At 39.8% G+C, this 18,598-nt stretch overlaps 1 protein-coding gene and 1 non-coding gene across 2 annotated transcripts; one reads left to right on the forward strand and one right to left on the reverse strand.

The window, feature by feature from the left end:
* Positions 1 to 10,220: 10,220 nt before the first annotated feature.
* Odf4 (outer dense fiber of sperm tails 4) lies at positions 10,221 to 16,878 on the reverse strand. Its single transcript, XM_026390681.2, has 5 exons — positions 16,551 to 16,878; positions 11,172 to 11,345; positions 10,713 to 10,847; positions 10,404 to 10,556; positions 10,221 to 10,234 (listed from the first exon to the last, which is right to left on the reverse strand). The coding sequence occupies exons 1-5, from the start codon at positions 16,876 to 16,878 to the stop codon at positions 10,221 to 10,223; spliced, it is 804 nt and encodes a 267-aa protein (XP_026246466.2).
* Trnam-cau (transfer RNA methionine (anticodon CAU)) lies at positions 15,924 to 15,997 on the forward strand. The gene has a single exon. It is a non-coding gene; the product is annotated as a tRNA-Met (tRNA).
* Positions 16,879 to 18,598: the final 1,720 nt, after the last annotated feature.

Here is an 18,598-nt window from a genome sequence, read left to right on the forward strand (position 1 = left end):
TCCACTTTCTCATAACTAGGTTGTGGCTTTACGTTGTAGAATACAATCTGCTTTTCTGCAGCTTCGGGTAAGAAAAATATTTCCTCCTGATATTATGAGACTATTTCTAGTAGTTTTTTGAGACAAAGAATTGGAATATCTTGGGTAAGCACCCGAGCTCAAACTTACACTCTTGTTTCCAAATTATTTTGCATGCTTTCAGGGCATTAGTTCAACAGACCATTAAAGCATGGTGTGTCAAGGTTTGGTTGAATCAGATTGAACCAGTTACCTCTGCCCAGTTCCTTTCACCTTTTTAGATCTGGTGACTTTGGGTTGTAGAATTTTAAAGGGAAAAGATTTCTGCTTAAAAAAAAAAAAAAAAAAAAAAAAAAAAAAAAAAAAAAAAAAAAAAAAAAAAGCTCTTCCCATTGGTTTTATGAAAGTTTTACAAAAATGAACTTGAAAATTTTTAAATATGAAAGAACAAGGGCCCTCCCAGGCCATGCATTCAAAAACATGTTTATCCCTGGAATCCTCTGAATTTTGTTCAGAATTTTATCCCTTTGGTTTCTTTTTTAGTTTCTGTTCCTTCATATTTTGTTATCTTGGTGTTGATCTTTGTTTACCTAGGTTCTGACATTTTTACCCCAGAATTAATTACCCCAGATGGACCACTCTACTGTGTTTTCCAAGCAAACAAAGTGAGCAGGAAATAGGAGCTTCCTGAGAAAACTGGCTTTGCATTTTAATGAGAGACTTTGCCTTCAGCAGCTCTTTTGTCTTGTGCCTACTTTTCTTAATTATAATTGGTTTGTGATTTGGGGAGAGGGGAGTTAGATCAAATTTTCCCTGTTCCATTTAAATTTTGTCCCTGATATTTTACTGCTTGCCTCCCCAAGTCTCCTTTGTGAAATATTGTTCTATTTTGTTCTGACAGCTACCTCCTTTCTGTCGACTGGCTCCTTGCTCAGAACTTCTCCACACCTAGAACTTTGGCCTAGGATTTCCTTTCGCTTTTGTGCACTTTCCTTGACATCACAGGGTAAACACTTAGCAGGTGATGAGCGTTTCCGCTGGGTTTTGCACAAATAAGTCACTCTTAACTTTGATGAGTCCTTCGGTGTCCAGATTTTTGCCTCTCTCCTCCTTTCTCCACTCCAGCACATCACCTCTCTCTTTCTCCTGATGCAGTGGCAAGAAGAGGTGATTGTTATAAGGCTGCCTTAAATGTAGGGACCACAAGGAACCCAGCTCACCTGTAATCAAACAACTGCCCTCCAATTCTGATATACTGTCTCCCTGCTGCAAGTGGGGTAGAGAAAAACAGCCCAGACATCTGGAAGTTTCCTCTCTTCTTCCTCTGCAAATGCAGTGCTCTCCATATCAGGAAGGGACACCTGAAATCCATCATCAACCTGGACTTTTCCTCCTCCAGCCCTTCTTATCCACCCCTTCCTCGAGCCTGTCAATTTCATTTATTCATTCAACATGTATAAAAACCAGCTATGTACCAAGCATCGTGCTGGTCTTTGGAGGTACCAACAAATAAAGAGACTACTAAATGCAAAAATATGAGCATAAATAAGCTGAATTTTGAAGGATTGTTTGCAGTTTGGTGATGAACATCTCCATTCTGCCTATTTTGTAATAGAGGGTTTCTTGTACAAGAAATATTAGAAAGGATTTTTTTTTAACTGAGGAATTAAACCTGGGGGCGCTCTACCACTGAGTTATAGCCTCAGCCCTTTTAAGTTTATTTTTTATTTTGACACAAGCTTTTGCTAAATTGCCCAGGCTGGGCTTGAATTTAGTATTCTCTTGCCTTAGACTCCCAAGTACATGGGATTAAAGGTATGCACTACAGTGCCCAGCCTGGCCTGTGCTCTTAAGAAATATAAATATTATGAAAAACAGAAAGACTGAGACGCTATTCCAGTTAAAATAGGATAAAGAGACATGGTAACCAAATGCAATGCATGATGCAGGTCATTCTTCTGTTATAATGAGTATCATCAGGACAATTGGCAAAATCTGAATACTGTCTGAAGATTTTATAGTTTTGTATCGGTATTAATTTCCTAATCTTGGAAGCTATACTATAGTTATATATGAAAATGACTTTGTGTTTAGGAAATACACTTTGAAATATTTTGGGGTAAAGGAGCATCATGTTTGCAGTTTGTTCCCAAATGGTACAGGGTGGAAGAGTATGAGTAGAGAAGGGGAGGAAGAAAGAAATAAAGCAAATGCAGTGAAATTGTTAACATTTGAGGAATCTAGGTGAAGAGTATGCAACAATTCTTTGTACTATTCTTGCAACACTTCTGTAAATCTGAAGTTATGTTCCACCCCCACCCCATTTTTTTTTTAAGAAAAAGAAGTATCAGGAGGGTCTTGCCAAGGACAAAAGACAACTTTGAACATGGGAATTCAGGGTAGTAACTTGGAGTTTGCTCTTTGGTCTGCAGAGGGGCAGGATTCCATGTAAGAATGAGTATGTTCAAGCAGGGTGGGGTGGTGGTACATGCCTACAATCCCAGGGACTTGGGTAGCTGAAATAGGAGAATTGCAAGTTCAAGGCCAGCCTGGGTAATTTAGTGAGAACCTCAGCAATTTAGGGACAAACTATCTCAAAATAAAAAATAAAAAGGACAGGGATATAGCTCAGTAATAAAGTACCCCAGGGTTCAATCTCCAGTACTGAAAAAAAAAAAAAAAGGAATGATTGTGTTCACTGGGCACAGTGGCTGATGTCTGTAATCCCAGGGACTCAGGAGGCTGAGACAGGAGGATTGGGAGTTTAAAGCCAGCCTCAGCAATGGGGAGGTGCTAAGCAACTCAGACGCTGTCTCTAAATAAAGTACAAAATAGAGGCTCAGTAGTCGAGTACCCCTGAGTTCAATCCCTAGTACTAAAAATAATAATAATAATTGTGTTCAAGCCCAGCATCCCCTGTGTTGCAGATACATCCCCAAACCTTTTTATTTTGATAGTGTCTCACTGAGTTGCCAGACTGGCCTCATACTTGCAATCCTCCAGCCTCAGCCTGGGGATCCCAGGCATGTACCACAATATCCAACCCCTAGAGGTTTCTTAAAAAATTTTTTTTTTTTAAATAATGTGAAAATCAGTGTGCTGGCCAGACGTGATGGCTACCACTTGTAATTCCAGCTATATCAGGAGGCCAAAGCAGAAGGATCACAAGCTTTTGGATAGCCTGGACAACTTAGTAAGACTCTGTGTCAAAAATTAAAATAAAGAATGAGGGGGCTGGGGATGTGGCTCAAGTGGTAGCGCGCTCGCCTGGCATGCGTGCGGCCCGGGTTCGATCCTCAGCACCACATACAAACAAAGATGTTGTGTCTGCCAGAAACCAAAAAATAAATTAAAAAAAAAAAAAAAAAAAAGAATGAGATGGACATCATATATGATTGCACAACTGGTGTGTCTCTACATCTTATACAACCAGAGAATTGAAATGTTGCCCTCCATTTGTGTATGATGAATTGAAATGCATTCTACTGTCATATACAACTAAGTAGAACAAATAAAAATAAAGTAAAATAAAAAATAAATAAAAAGGGCTGGGGGTGTAGCTCAGTGGTAGAGTATCCCTGGGTTTAATCCTCATACGGTAAAAAAATACAAAAATGTAAACAGTATACTATGTTGAACCATGACTCCAATTTTAAATCAAATAAAGCAAGCTTGTATTGTGTACACAACAGCTGACCAGCGACTATCTCATCCAAAATCCCAGGCCAGAGAATAGCCCCCAGATCTCCAGGAAAAAGGTGGTTTTTTTAGCACAAAAGGTTGCAAAGGTGGGTGTCTTGAGAACTTATATCTAACAGGATTTTGACAAGCATAATACAAAGGCAGATAGTACATTAATGATCTACATGGCTTAACATTTCAAGGTAAGGAATAAATTTAGATCCCAATATCAGAATTTATGAGGCACCGCTGAGGTTTCAGAGAGGGTTGTTATCTGGTCAGGGAAAGCCAGGCATGGGTAAGTTCAAGGCACCGGCAGGAATTCCAAAAAAGTTTAGAAATCTCAGTAATTCATAGTAAAATAGAAATTAACTTTTCATGACTTTGTGACAAGATGGCTCCCAATCTTAAAATGAAATTAGGTTGGGTCCACCAACTGAACAGTGAGTCTATTTAGAAAACTATGATAAAACTGAAGAGTGTGGGCTCGGGATGTGGCTCAAGCGGTAGCATGCTCACCTGGCATGTGTCGGGGCCGGGTTTGATCCTCAGCACCACATACAATCAAAGATGTTGTGTCCGCCAATAAGAAAAATAAATAAATATTTTTAAAAATTCTCTTTAAAAAAAAACCTGAAGAGTGTTTTTTTTTAAGACATTAGATCAAAGATTTCAAAGATATAAAGAATATACACACTATTAATCTACATTAAGGAACGAGAATCCAACTGTCAGGGATTCAGCTATGTACCTGTGCTGTATCTTAAATCCTTTCCATTCGTTTTCTGTCAAGATTATTAGTTTCTTTAGTTATTCAGACCTCATAGAATAAGAAGTCCTCATTTATGGAATGTCAGTCTCTCAAGACTTGCTATCTCACGGCCATTCAAATCAGGGTCCATAAATTCAGTTAATGTAGGTATTGGAATTCTCTTTATAAAGCAGAACAGCTTCAGTTTCAGTCTCTCTCTCTCTCTTCCCTTTAGCTGAAGGAGTTGTGTCAATCAGGATAGTATCAGTTATGCTAACATAGTAAACAACTCTCAAATCTTAGTGGCTTATAAAAACCAAGCTAAATTCATACTAATGACTGCATTCAGCAAGAATGCATGTTAATCTGTTCAGACTACAATAACAAGACTTCACAGAATGAGTAGCACAAACAACAGAATTAATTTTCTCACAGTTCTAGAGGCATAAATCCAAGACCAAGGTTCTGGCCAATTCACTTTCTGGGGAAAAGTCACTTCCCTTCTTGAAAACAGCTGCCATCTAGCTACTTCCCCACATAGCCTCTTCTAGGTGCATATTCAGAGGCGGGTGGCAGGGAAGAAAGCGCAAGCTTATAAGGAGTTCTTGGGTGTCTCTGCTTATAAGGACACTAATTCTATTGATCAAGCCTTCACTCTTATGCTCTCATTTAACCATAGGACTTCCATAAAGACCCCAACTCCAAATACCATATTAGGGGTTAGGATTTCAACATACCAGTTACATGAGGAAAGGGGGAGGGGCAGCAATTCATCCCTTAGCACCACCTGTCCATCAAGGATTAACTGCGGGCTGTGCTCCACCTCCTCATTCTAACCCTCAGGGCAACCCATCAGCCACCAATGTGAATGCTGTTTTACTGGGGTAGAGGGAATTCACATTGGTAATTAAATGCCCTGGTCCAAAAGCAGAAGTGTGTCACAATTCATTGGCCAGAACCAATCCCGGGCCAGAAGTTGCAATGTTAGCATATCCCCAGAAGTCAGAAAGCTAGACACATTTGGTGAGCAATATTAACATAGACTATCGTAGAATGAGTAGCACTACTGGATCTAGCAGACTCTTTGGCCTATAATTACATCTTGAGAATTATGCTCCAATTTTTATAGCAGCAGAGTTCACAGTAGCCAAAAGGTGGCAATAACTCAAATGCCCATCAGTGCATGAATGGGTAAAGGAAATGTGGTATGTTCATATAGTGGAATATTATTCAGCCTTTAAAAAAATGAAATTCTGATATGTGCCACAATGTAGGTGATAAATCTTAAAGCCACTATGCTACCTGAAATAAGCCAGACACAGAACAATAAATAGTATATGATTCTACTTATATGAGTTACCTAGAACTGTCAAATTCATAGGGACAGAAAGTAGAATAGGGGTTTCCAGGGGCTGGATAAAGGGGAAAATAGGAAGGTAGTGTTTAATGGATACAGAGCTTCATTTAGAAAGATTTTTAAAAGTTGTGGAGTGGCCTGGTGGTAACAATAGCACACAATAGTGATGTACTAAGTGCCACTGGATTGTATAATTACTGGTGGTTAAAATGGCAAAATTTACATTATGTCTATTTTGCCACAATTTAAATTTTTTAAAATTGTGGTTGGACACAATACCTTTATTTTATTTATTCATTTTTATGTGGTGCTGAGGCTCCAACCCAGTGCCTTGCACATGCTAAGCCGATGCTCTACCACTGAGCCAGAACCCCAGGCCCACAATTTTTTTAAACGGGGGAAAAAAGCAAGCTGTTTGTAAGAAACACACTTTAGTTATTTAAAGACTGTTGAAAGTAAAGGATCAAAAAGATCCTTCAAACACTAGACATAAGAAAGTATGTATGGTTATATTAATATTAGACCATGTAGAATTAAAACCAAGAGCATTACTGAAGAAAACTATTTTTTTGTTTTGTTTTGTATTGTTACTAAGGATAGAATCCAGAGTTGCTTAACCGCTGAACAACATCCCCAACACTTTTTTTTTTTATTTTTTTTTATTTTGATACCTGGTCTTACTAAGTTGCTTAGGGTCTCGCTTTGAACTTGCAATCTTCCTACCACAGCCTCCCAAGAGGCTGGGATTACAGGCATATGCCACTGCACCAGGTAAAAGATAAGTTTTAGCATGATTAAAAGATCAATTCATCCAAAAGACATAACAATCCTAAATGTATACTTAATAGAGAGCTTCAAAAGACTTATAGCAAAAAATACAGAACCAAAGGAAGCCATCTTTGTCTACAAAGTGCCTCTCCTCCCACCCACCCCTGCCTTCCCCCACCTCCTGCTGGGGTGCTTTTAGTGAAGACCCAGCAGAGAACCAGGATTTCACCCCTACTTGGTGGTAAGGGACCCACCATATACACAGCATCAGTGGAGACCACGAAGAGATCCTAGACTTCTGTCCCATCCACTGATAATGATATGCCAGAGGAGGGTGTGTGGGAAACTGGAGTTTTCACTGTCATCCAGTGGTAACAAGTGCCTCCACCGCACCCCAAGTACAGGGCATAGAGGGAGCAATAAGTAGGATCCTCCACACCCACCAAGGAGGTGACAATGGAGATTTTGTGGAGGAACCTGAAATCCCCCCTCTGCCCAGCAGTAATGAAGTACTCATCCCTCTGTCCAGAGCGTCAAAGGAGGTCAAATGGGGAACATGGACCTTCATTCCCACCTAATGAAGCCAGAATTAGGCAGTCAGTATAGATAGGTAAATCGAGTCAGGTCGGATCAAGGAGGCCAATTTTGAGTGAGTCTGGGAAATTGGAGACTGCCCCCTGAGGGATTTGAAATGTTAATTCCTTCAGAGCCCTTCCTCCACCCTTACCAAGAACCTCCCCCTGCTCCAACCTGTGGCTAAGGTAACCTGTCCCAGGAATTGCCCCTCCCTATAGGAAGCTGTAAGGTTAATTGATGTGTCCTGGGCTGCTCCATCCCGCTAGTCCCCCTTTAGCCCACCTGTTTCCACTTTTTGGCCATCCCACCGAGCATTTCCTAGGCCTAGTCAAATGCCTAGTCATGTAAGCAGGAAGGAGAAAGATAAGGGAAGAGGGCAGGAGAACAAAGGAAGCAGAGTATGTATAAAAAGAGCAGAACTCTTCGCTTCTTGGGATACCAGGATACCAGCTTATGGCCCCCTTCTTCCTCCCGGAGAAGTCTATGTTACCCCTTTTAAAATAAACCCTGTTAATAAGCTTGCCTTGGTGTGTTCAAACTTCAACATGTGGGGAAGCAGAACTCATCACCCATAACCGGTGGTATCACTACTGGTAAGAAAGAAACACTTCCTTCCCCCATGACACAATGTCAGAGAAGGCCTGCCAAAAAAGAAAATTTAAATAACATCTGAAGTCTCATGACACAGTATCCAAAATTCCTAGGATATAATGCAAAATCACACATCACACCAATAATAAAGAAAATTTCAACTTGAGGGATTAAAAAAAAAAATTAACCAACAGATGCCACACGGAGATGCCAGATTTTGGAATCTTTTAACAAGGATTTTAAAGCAGCCATCCTAAAAATGCTTCAAAGAGCAATTACAAACATGCTTGAAACAAATGAAGAAAAAAAAAAAAAGAAGAATATCTCAACAAAGAAAAAGCAGATATACAGAACCATCAAATGGAAATTTTAGAACTGGAAAATTCAATAACCAAAATAAAAAAGCTCAATGATGAGCTCAATGGCAGACCTATATGGTTTCGTTTGTATATATGAGTTAAGGTTTAGTCAGAGACAAAGAACTCCTAGGATCTAGATATAATAAGAGATGTATTTTAGGGATTTTTCAACTTATGAAGCCAATATAGTACTGATACCCAAAACTAAAATATTGGAAATATATTTTAAGAAAAGTATAGGCTAATATTCCTCATGCAAACAGATAGGAAAATTCTTAACACATCACTGAATCAAATGCAGCAATTTATACTAAAGTTAATTCAAACATGACTGACCAAGTAAGGTTTACCCCAGGAAAGCAGTTTAATTTGACATTATAGACATATTTGCAAAAGAATTTGCAAAAACACATCATATTTGTAAAAGAAAAACTATTATTGTCTCACTAGATGCAGAACATCTGACAAAATTCAATATCCACCTATGATTTAAAAATAGAAAACATTTAGCAAACAGATGAGAAGGAATTTCCTCAGTTTGATAAAGAATATCTACAGGGCTGGGGTTGTGGCTCAGAGGTAAAGTGCTCACCTATCACGCGGGAGGCCCTAGGTTAGATCCTGAGCACCACATATAAATAAATAAAATAAAGGTATTGTATCCAACTACAACTAAAAAATAAATATTAAAAAAAAGAATATCTACAAAAATCTTACAGCTAACATCATATTTAATGATGTAACATTAAACCCTACTCCCCTAAGATCAGGAACAAGGCAAGGGTGTCTATTCTCTATGCTCACCAAGTCTATTCAACATCGTAGTACTAGCCAATAAAACAACACAAGAAGGTCTGGGGATATAGCTTGGTGGTAGAGTGGTGGTTCCCTGATATCCGAGACCATGGGTTTGACCCCCAACACCACACACACACACACACACACACACACACACACACTATTTAAGAAAAAGAAGCAAACAGCATAAATATCAGGAACAAAGCCAAACCATCATTATTCACAGGTCACATTACTGTATATGTAGAAAGCCTGACAGCATCTTTTTTGAGCCTCATTGAATCTTAAAAGTACATATACTAGAAGTGATAAGTTAGCATTGCAGGATGCAAATATGATATTAAAAAATCAATTGTTTTTTTTTCTGCATGTTAGCAATTATCAATTATAAAAGTAAAAGTTAATAGCATTTAATATTAGTATAAAAAGTCAATGCCTAAGAAAAAAATCTAATGAAAGATGTGTAAGATCTTTCCACTGGAAATTATAAAACATTGTTGTTGTTGTTTTCCCTTACTGGGATTGACCTGAGTTATATTCCAAGTCTTTTATTTTGAGACAAGGTCTTTCTAAGTAGCTGAGGCTGGCCTTGACATTTCAAACTTTCTGCCTCAGTCTTCTGAGTAGCTGGCATTACAGGCATGTGCCACCATACCCAGTCCTGAAATAAATTTTTTAAAAATTAATTTTTAATTTTTTAGTTGTTGAGACTTTTTTTTTTTTAAACTGTGGTGCTGAGAATCAAACCCAGTACCTCACACAAGCTAGGCCAGCACTCTACCACTGAGCTACAACCCCAGCCCCTGAAAGAAATTTTAAAAGACCTAAATAAATGGAGATAAATGCTGTGTTCATGAATTGGAAGACTTAAATAATGTTATGACGGCACTCCATCTGCATTGATAGATTCAACACTATCCCTATCAAAATTTCAATAGACTTTTGAAAATAGATATATAAACTGAATTTAACAGTAACATGAAAATACAAAAATCCAAAATACCCAAAAGTTCAAGGCTAGCCTGGGAAACTTAGCAAGACCCCATCTCTAAATTAAAAAAAAAAAAAAATTTTTAAAGAGCTTAAACTATAGCTCAGTGATACAGTACCAATGGGTTCAATATCTAGTAACGAAAAAAAAAAAAAAAAAGGTATTTGGGGCTGAGGATGTAGCTCAGCGGTAGAATGCTTGCCCAGCACGTGAGAGGCCCTGGGTTCAATCCTCAGCACCACATAAAAATAAATAAATAAAAAGAAGGTATAAAAAGGTGTTCATCTCAACAACCAATGGACATGATAAGGAAGAGATGGATAGTTTATTTCACATCATCCAAGCTACAAGCAAGGCAGGGACAAGGAAAAGGAGTACAGAGCTGGCCCCAAATCTTTCTTTTTCTCATTTCTTACAAAATTGAGGGCCAACCTATTCAAGATTTTGGGGAATGGTCATAAGAAGGATTTAGGTGAATGGATAACTTGGCAGATGTATAATTCTTTTGCTCACGATCCAGGAACTTCCGTTGGTTGGTTTCTGATATAGTCTGATCATTCAGAGTGTCTTTCACTGAGCCGCCACTAATACTGCAGGACCCGGTGTGAGAGGGATGGTTCACAATCACACTCCAGAAAGTTCTGTAGTTCAAATAGCAAAGGATTCCTGGGGAAAGGAAATTGGAGAGTGGGAAGAAGAGTGACAAGAAGTGAGGTTTCCTAAGAACCTGTCCCTGGGGATTGCCTGCCCTTCCCTCCACACTTGCTCTGCCCTGACCCACCCACATCCTCTCCTTCCCCAAGTGCTCTCCTGGCCACTCACCACAGGTGACATATAGGATAAATACCAGCCAACCAATGAAATAGCTCCAACCAAGGGGAACAGACAGATTCTTCTTCACCTCGAAGATCCAGAGGTTAATAGGATACAACAGGAGGACAGAGAAAATGAGGGTGACTGTGAGGCAGGAAATAGAGAGGTCTTATTCATCTGAGAATCCCAGAGGAGAACTACAGTCACAAACTACAACTCCCATGACCACACAGCCCACAGCACCTCACCCCCACCACCGCCCACCCTCCCCATCCCCACCCCCACCAGGCTCACAGGAATCAACCCTTCCAATTCCATCTCTCCAGAGACTGGGAAATGATGTAGCTTAACTCTGTTCTCTTTTCCCATCATCCCAAAACTCCCATACCATCCCCAAAGAAGGGAGAAGTGCCCTCAGGAAGACATGGGTTAGGAGAACTAAGGACCTTTTTCAGAGCTGGGGGGCACCTTCACAGAAGCTCATGATGGTTCCAATCAAGCCAAAGGCAGGCACTTTCTGAAGACCTGGCAGGTACGGCAAGTGCAACCAGATGGTGAGCAGGAAGCCTATCCCCAGCGCCAAGCTGAAGATTACCTTGGCTACTCCAAAGACTGGGTGATTCGTCCATATCTTAAAAGTGTCTGAGGAAAATGACAAAACAGGATGAGCTCAGGATTCACTAAAGATAAAATATAATCAAATGAACAAACAGGAGAAAATGTTCAGTCCCATTTATAAACCAAAGAAATGCACATTAGTGAAAATAGTAGAACAATGCTTACACTTTTTAAGTAGGCCAAGATTTCCGTCCCACCTTACTAGGGATTGAACTCAGGACATGGGGCATGCTAGGAAAATGCTCTAGCACTGGTCTACATCCTGAGCCCACAAGTCAAGTTTCTTGATATGATATTGCTTGATAATTCCATGTGAAAATGAATACCTCGACAGAAAAAAAAATGGACAGATTTGAACTGTAATTCTCAAAAGAAGAAATGCAAATGTCAATCAATATGAAATATAAAGCTCAACATAAATTGATAAACCTGAATTTTTAAAAACTACTGAATTAGCAAACATCAGAATAAAGTTGAGGGCTGGGGTTGTGGCTCAGTAGTAGAGCGCTTGCCTAACATGTATAATCCCAGTGACTCTAGAGGTTGAAGTAGGAGATTTATAGGCCAGCCTCAGCAACTTTGTAAGATCCTAAGCAACCTACTAAAACCCTGTCTCAAAATTTAAAAATTTAAAAAAAAAAAGTTCTGGGGATGTAGCTCAATGGTAAAGCACCTCTGGGTTTAATCTCCAGCGCTCGCGCACACACGCACACACAATTTTTTTTAATTAAAAAATAAATAAAATTGATAATACCTACTATAGAAGAGTACATGGAGAAAAGAGGCACTCTCCCATACTGCTGGTAGGTAGCATTTCTGTTTAGTTGTCTGACACAGAGTATAAAAACAATTCTGAATTGTTAAGGCCCCTTGACCCAGCCACACTTCTTCTGGGAATTTATGTTAAGGACTTATCACCCAAATCTCACTATAGAGATCTTCTTTTGCAGAGCTATTGATATGTCCGACAAGCTTCTGGATTTCCAAGAGATTTGTATAGTAAATGACAGTGTTCCCATACATTGAATGATTACTTTTCATTAAAAATGGTGACATGGTGGGGGACTGGGATTGTGGCTCAGCGGTAGAGCGCTCAACTAGCACAGGCAGGACCCGGGTTGGATCCTCAGCACCATAAAAAAAAAAACAACAACAACAACAACAAAAAAAACGGTGACAGGAGAACTGGGGGTGTGGCTCAGCAGTAGCATACTTACCTCGTATGTACGAGGCCCTGGGTCCATCCCTATCACCAAAAAATAAAAATATAAAAATAACACAACAGAAGTTTGTCTCTGAATAGAACTTCTCTAGGGAAAAATGTGAGAAAATGGGGAGGGAGACTGACTGCCAGAGGTAGGTGGCACACTTGGCTGAATAATCTTCTCTTTTGAAAGGTTACTTTGTTCATGTATTACCTAATCAAATAAATTTTGAAATTAATGGTTATAAAATAATTGCTCAATGATAGGAGTAAGTGCTTACAACCAAAGTGTAGTTTCCAAAACAGAATCTGTTGAATTTAGATTGTAATTTAGGAAACACATTACAATGTCCACTGTGATTATATCTATGTGAGGAAACCTTAGGTGATTTTGATTTTCTTTCTTAAATTTTTCTGCATTTCCCACAATAACTGCCACTGTTTTCAATGAGAAAAATATTATATTTTTATACATTTCAGTTTAGCCTTGGCTGGCAAACATACAATGAATTAAGCACTCTCACATGTTGTTAGTAGAAGCATACAGATTGAACATTCCTAATTTGAATCCAACGTGCTCCAAAATCTGAAACTGTTTTGAGTGCTGACAGGACAACACAAGTGGAAAATTCTATGCTGACCTCATATAATGGGTCACAGTCAAAATGCAAGTGTACACTAAAAGTATTGTATAAAATTACCTTTATGCCATGTGTATTAAGTGTACATGAAATGTAAATGAATTTGATATTTAGACTCAGATCCCTTCCTAATAAATCTCATTATGGTTTGGTGTGGTAGTGCACACCTGTAATCCCAGCAGCTCGGGAGGCTGAGACAGGAGGATCCTGAGTTCAAAGCCAGATTCAGCAATTTATTGAGGCCCCAACTCAGGAAGACTCTGTGTCTAAATAAAAATATAAAAAAGGGATGGGGATGTGGCTCCGTGGTTAAGCACCCCTGGGTTCAATACCCAGTACAAAAAAAGGAAAAGAAAAACTCATTATGTGTACATATTTCAAATCCTAAAAAAATTAAAAATTGGAAACACTTCTCGTCCTAAGTATTTCAGATTAGGGATGCTCAAGCATGTAATACTTTTTGAAGAGTGTGGGGAGTTACTAAGGCTTGAACCCAGGGGCCCTTCACCACTGAGTCACATCCCCAGAGACTGGGTGTCACTGAGTTACTTAGGGCCTTGCTAAATTGCCAAGGTTAGCCTTGAACTTGTGATTCCTCCTGCCTCAGTCTCTAGAACCTCTGGGATTACAATGTGTGCCACTGCAACTGGCTCAATCTATAATACTTTTTGAAAGCAATATGGTTTTTTTTTTTCTTAAAAAGTCATAAGATATTAGTACTCTTTGATCCTGTAAACCATCTGGGGAAATTTATCTCAAAAGAATTAATTCTCAATATTGGGGGAAAAAAACTTCACAATTAACAAACATTGTTGCTCCTTTTCCCCACTTTTTAAAAATTTTCTTCTCTCTCTCTCTCTCTCTCTCTCTCTCTCTCTCTCTCCCTCTCTCTCTCTCTTTCTGTGCTGGGGATTGAACCCAGGGCCTGGTGCATGATAAAAAAGTACTATACCACTGAGCTATCCCCCAGCCTGCTCCTGTTTTTTCAAATATGAAATTGGGAAAAAAAAAAGAGACATGATATACAAATTAAAAAAAAAAAAAAGAAAGAAACTGGAAATGGACTTTCTAATAATGGGAAGATAAAATAACCAAGTGAATGAGGATAAATTGGTTAAATATTATAATCACTTCTAGTAAGGACAACTATTATGTATTAGGAAGACAAAATGTTAAATAATATAAAATTATTAATGAACCGTATGTACAACTATGTAAAATCCATTGAAAATTTTTCAATTAAAAAAAAAAAGAAAAAGCCTGGTCATCTTTGAGTAGTACCACAGAGCGAGATGTTTCCATGAGCTTTAAAACCAGACACATTTGAGTTATAATTCTATACATGCCTTTATCAAGTTCATCCATACAAAATTGCATTTTGTAAGTGAGAAGCAGTCAAATATTGCTATTTCATATGGTTCAACCTAATAACTGTGTGAACCTGAACAAGATAGTTAATCCAAGACCCAATTTTCTCTTATGTAAAGTAAGGATAATTATCCCTATCTTTTACAATTGGCTGAGGATTTAATTGAACAAACGGAATAGAAGTGAAAATGATAATTTTTGTTTCCCCAAATTTATTGTTATAAAGATGTTTTAGTTTCACAATAGAAGAAAATAGTATCCATATACTTTTTTTTTTTTTTTAAGGAAAATAAATAAATGGAAGTAGGCATCCAAAGCTCTGGTCATTCCCAAACTGAGAAAGGAAGCTCAGTTCCTAAGAGTGAGGGGAGGGCATAAGACTTGAAAGAGAAAGGGATGAGGCCGGACATGGTGACAAACCCCTGTACTACCAGCTACTTGGAGGCCCAAGCAGGAGGAAAGCAAGTTTGAGGCCAGCCTTAGCAACATAGCAAGGCCCTAAGCAATTTAATGAGATCCTGTCTCAAAATAAGAAGACAAAAAAAAAAAAAAAACCCAATCAATAAATGGGCCAAGGACCTGTACAGACACTTCTCAGAAGACGATATTCAATAAATCAACAAATATATGAAAAAATCTTCATTATTCCTAGAATTAGAGAGGTGCAAATCAAAACTATTCTAAGATTTCATCTCACTTCAGTCAGAATGCCAGATATTATGAGGATTAAACAACAATAAGTGTTGGCAAGGATGTGGGGGAAAGGGTACACTCATACACTGCTAATGGGGCTGCAAATCGGTGCAGCCAATATAGAAAGCAGTATGGAGATTTGTTGGAAAACTGGGAATGGAACCACCATTTGACTCAGCTATCCCAGTCCTCAGTTTATACCCAAAGGACTTAAAAATAGCATACTACAGGGACACAGCCACATCAATGTTTATAGCAGCACAATTCAGAATAGCTAAACTGTGGAACCAACCTAGATGCCCTTCAATAGATAAATGGATAAAAAAAAATTGTGGCATATATTCACAATGGAATTACTCAGCAATAAAAGAGAATAAAATCATGGCATCTGCAGATAAATGAATGGAGTTAGAGAAGATAAAGCTAAGTGAAGTTAGCCAATCCCCAAAAACCAAATGCCGAATGTTTTCTCTGATATAAGGAAGCTGATTCATAGTGGTGTAGGGAGGGGGAGCTTGGGAGGAATTGACGAACTCTAGATAGGGCAGAGGGGTGGGAGGGAAATGGAGAGGGTATGGGATTAGAAATAGGTGGAATGTGGTGGACATTATCATCCAAAGTACATATATGAAGACATGAATTGGGGCAAATATACTTTGTATACAACCAGAGATATGAAAAATTGTGCTATATATATGGAGATATAGCTCAGTTGGTAGAGTGCTTGCCTCATATGCACAAGGCCCTGGGTTCAATCCCCAGTACCACAAATAAATAAATAAATAAAATTTTAAAAGTAAGGAATGACGTAGGTAGAAGAATTCAGTGAAGAAAAGAACAAGGAAGTCATCCATAGAAAAAGGAAAGTTCTTGAGACCCAAAGTGGGCCCAGAGAAACAAGGCCTGAGGCAGAAGAAAAGTACCTGGGACCAGGGAGTGGGAGAGAACATTCCAGGGAGTCCTCTAAAAGCTCTGATTATGCCAGTTTAGAAGAAGGAGACCCCCACCTCCAAGCCCTCCTTGGTGGATTCCATGATTCATGAGTGATTTATAAGGGTTGAGTCCACACTCTCATAATATTTATATAAGCACAGACCTGGCTCTGGATCTTATCTAAAGCAATGCCATTTTCCCTGGGGTCAAGCCAATTGATTTCTCCAGGGTGGAGTGGGAAAATAATCCTTGGAGGTTTCAGTGACAGAGGAGCCCTCTTGCAGGTCAAAGAATGAAAATGACTTGGAGAAAGGGAGAATAGCCAGGAACAACCACAGAGGTCAAGGCCGGCTGGGCTGCGGGGGGCGCAGGAGGAGAGGCGGGACTCACCTTTCTCATTTTCTACTTGGGAACAGCTCCTATCTGGGCAGGTATACAGCAGCCCCAGGGACATGACATGGACTGAGGTATGGATGATGTTGTTTATATCCTTGGGATAGCGCTTATAGAAGCGGCTCCCGGAGGGGTGTAACCATTTCTTGGAGAAGACCATGATCAGCATGAAGATGAAGGCCACTAGGCTGAGCTCTGAGGCTGCCACCTGCGCCATCCAGCGGGAGCTATGTGTCATTCTCCATTGCAAGGGCAAGGCGGAGTTCCGGCGATGATCCGAGGGCGATTGCTTTTTACTGTTGGGAGAAGGGACAGAGATCTGCATCTTCTCTTGTTGCAAACCAGGTTCACCTCAACTCTGCTCCCCAGCCTTCCCCCTTCTTTTCCAGGCCTCAGATGTTGGTCTCCTTCTCCTTCTGACCCCTAGAGGACTCTGACCCCCTTCTTTTGCACCCCTTTTCTCCTCTATCCCATCTCCTCCTTCCCTTGCTTGGCTTACTTGTCCATCATCTTCTGAATATTTCCATCAGGCAGTCAGTTGCCAATATAGGGCCTGGGGTCTGGGAAAGAATGGGGGGCCTCTTATTAGGAATTTGAGCTCCAGATCCAAGAAAAGGCCCCCAAACCATTCAGCAGAACAGGGCCCCTAACTGCCATGGAATATTCCTGGGGAGCAGTGAGATGGGGGAGGGGACCATGGCTTCCACTCTAACCCTTTCTCAAAACTCTTGTTCCTTAGGCGCCAGCCCAGAACCATGGATCTGAGACGTTCCTCAGCTTCTCTCTTCACGAAGACAATGGTCTCTGAGGATCTCCTTTTTTCTTCCTATTTCCTCTGCCCTAACCCTAATCTCAAATCCTCACTGATAGAGCAAGGGAAGGAGAAGAAAGGGGTCCTCTGGAAAAACAACCTCCCTCCATTGTCCTTTGGATGAATCTTTCAAGTGTTGTAAGGGACCGGCGAAACGTCGGAGGAAGAGACCACCAAGAGACTGCCTCATGCAACAGCAAAAGGGTTTATTTGGGGACCAGCATGCTGGGGCTCAGAGCTCACTTGAATAGAGCAAAGAGAGAGAGCCCTGAGAACAGCTTAAGCAGAGCTTATATACTTTCCTTGGAGAGGGCAGGGAGAGAAGTTACATTTTGTAGTTTGGCAGTTGGGGACAGCTCATTCTGGGAACAAGATTAGCAAACAGTTCACAGTTGGGGACAGCACATTCTGGGAACAAGATTAGCAAACAGTTCTTAAGATTTCAACAGTGTTTTGTTAAGCATATAGAAAAACGGAGTGACAAGTACCTATTTTATTAACCTTTCAGTGTCACCAGCCTTCCAACAACTTTCCCCAATCCCTTTCCTTCTTCCCATCTTTACTCACTTCCCTCTTCCCTTTATCTCTCTTCTTTTTTTCTCAGAGCCAGAATAGGGAAAATATATGATGAAGAGGAGCCTAGGGGTTTAGATAGACTGAGAAGACTCTTCCAACCTCCTTTTTTTTTTAATTTATTTTTTAGGTGTAAATGGAGACAACACAATGCCTTTATTTTTATGTGGTGCTGAGGATTGAACCCGGGTCCCGCCCATGCTAGGTGAGCACTCTACTGCTGAGTCACAATCCCAGCCCTCCAACCTCCCTTTTAAATTATTTTTTAAAAAATATTTTTAGTTGTTGATGGACCTTTATTAATTAATTAATTTTTATGTGGTGCTGGGAATCGAACCCAGTGCCTCACACATACTAGGCAAGTGCTCTACTACTGAGCCACAGCCACAGCCCCTCCCTTTTAAATTATAAGAAAATAAATGAGGTACCCGTGACAATCTGATCATTGTGGCTTCCAGACCTCAGTTAGCCCCTGGAACTCTCGTGAGCTTTCAGATTTAGGAAATGAGTTTGAACCCCGCCAGAGCTGGTTTCCTTCCTGGAGACAATGATATACATGGTTAAGAACACAGGTTTTGGGGTCTGATAGCAGAGGCACAAAGAATGGAGCTTCCCCTAAATAGCTTTGTGAAACCTGGATGTCATATAAGCCTTTTTATGC

This window comes from Urocitellus parryii, chromosome 7 (assembly GCF_045843805.1).
Source record: "Urocitellus parryii isolate mUroPar1 chromosome 7, mUroPar1.hap1, whole genome shotgun sequence".
NCBI lineage: Eukaryota > Metazoa > Chordata > Mammalia > Rodentia > Sciuridae > Urocitellus > Urocitellus parryii.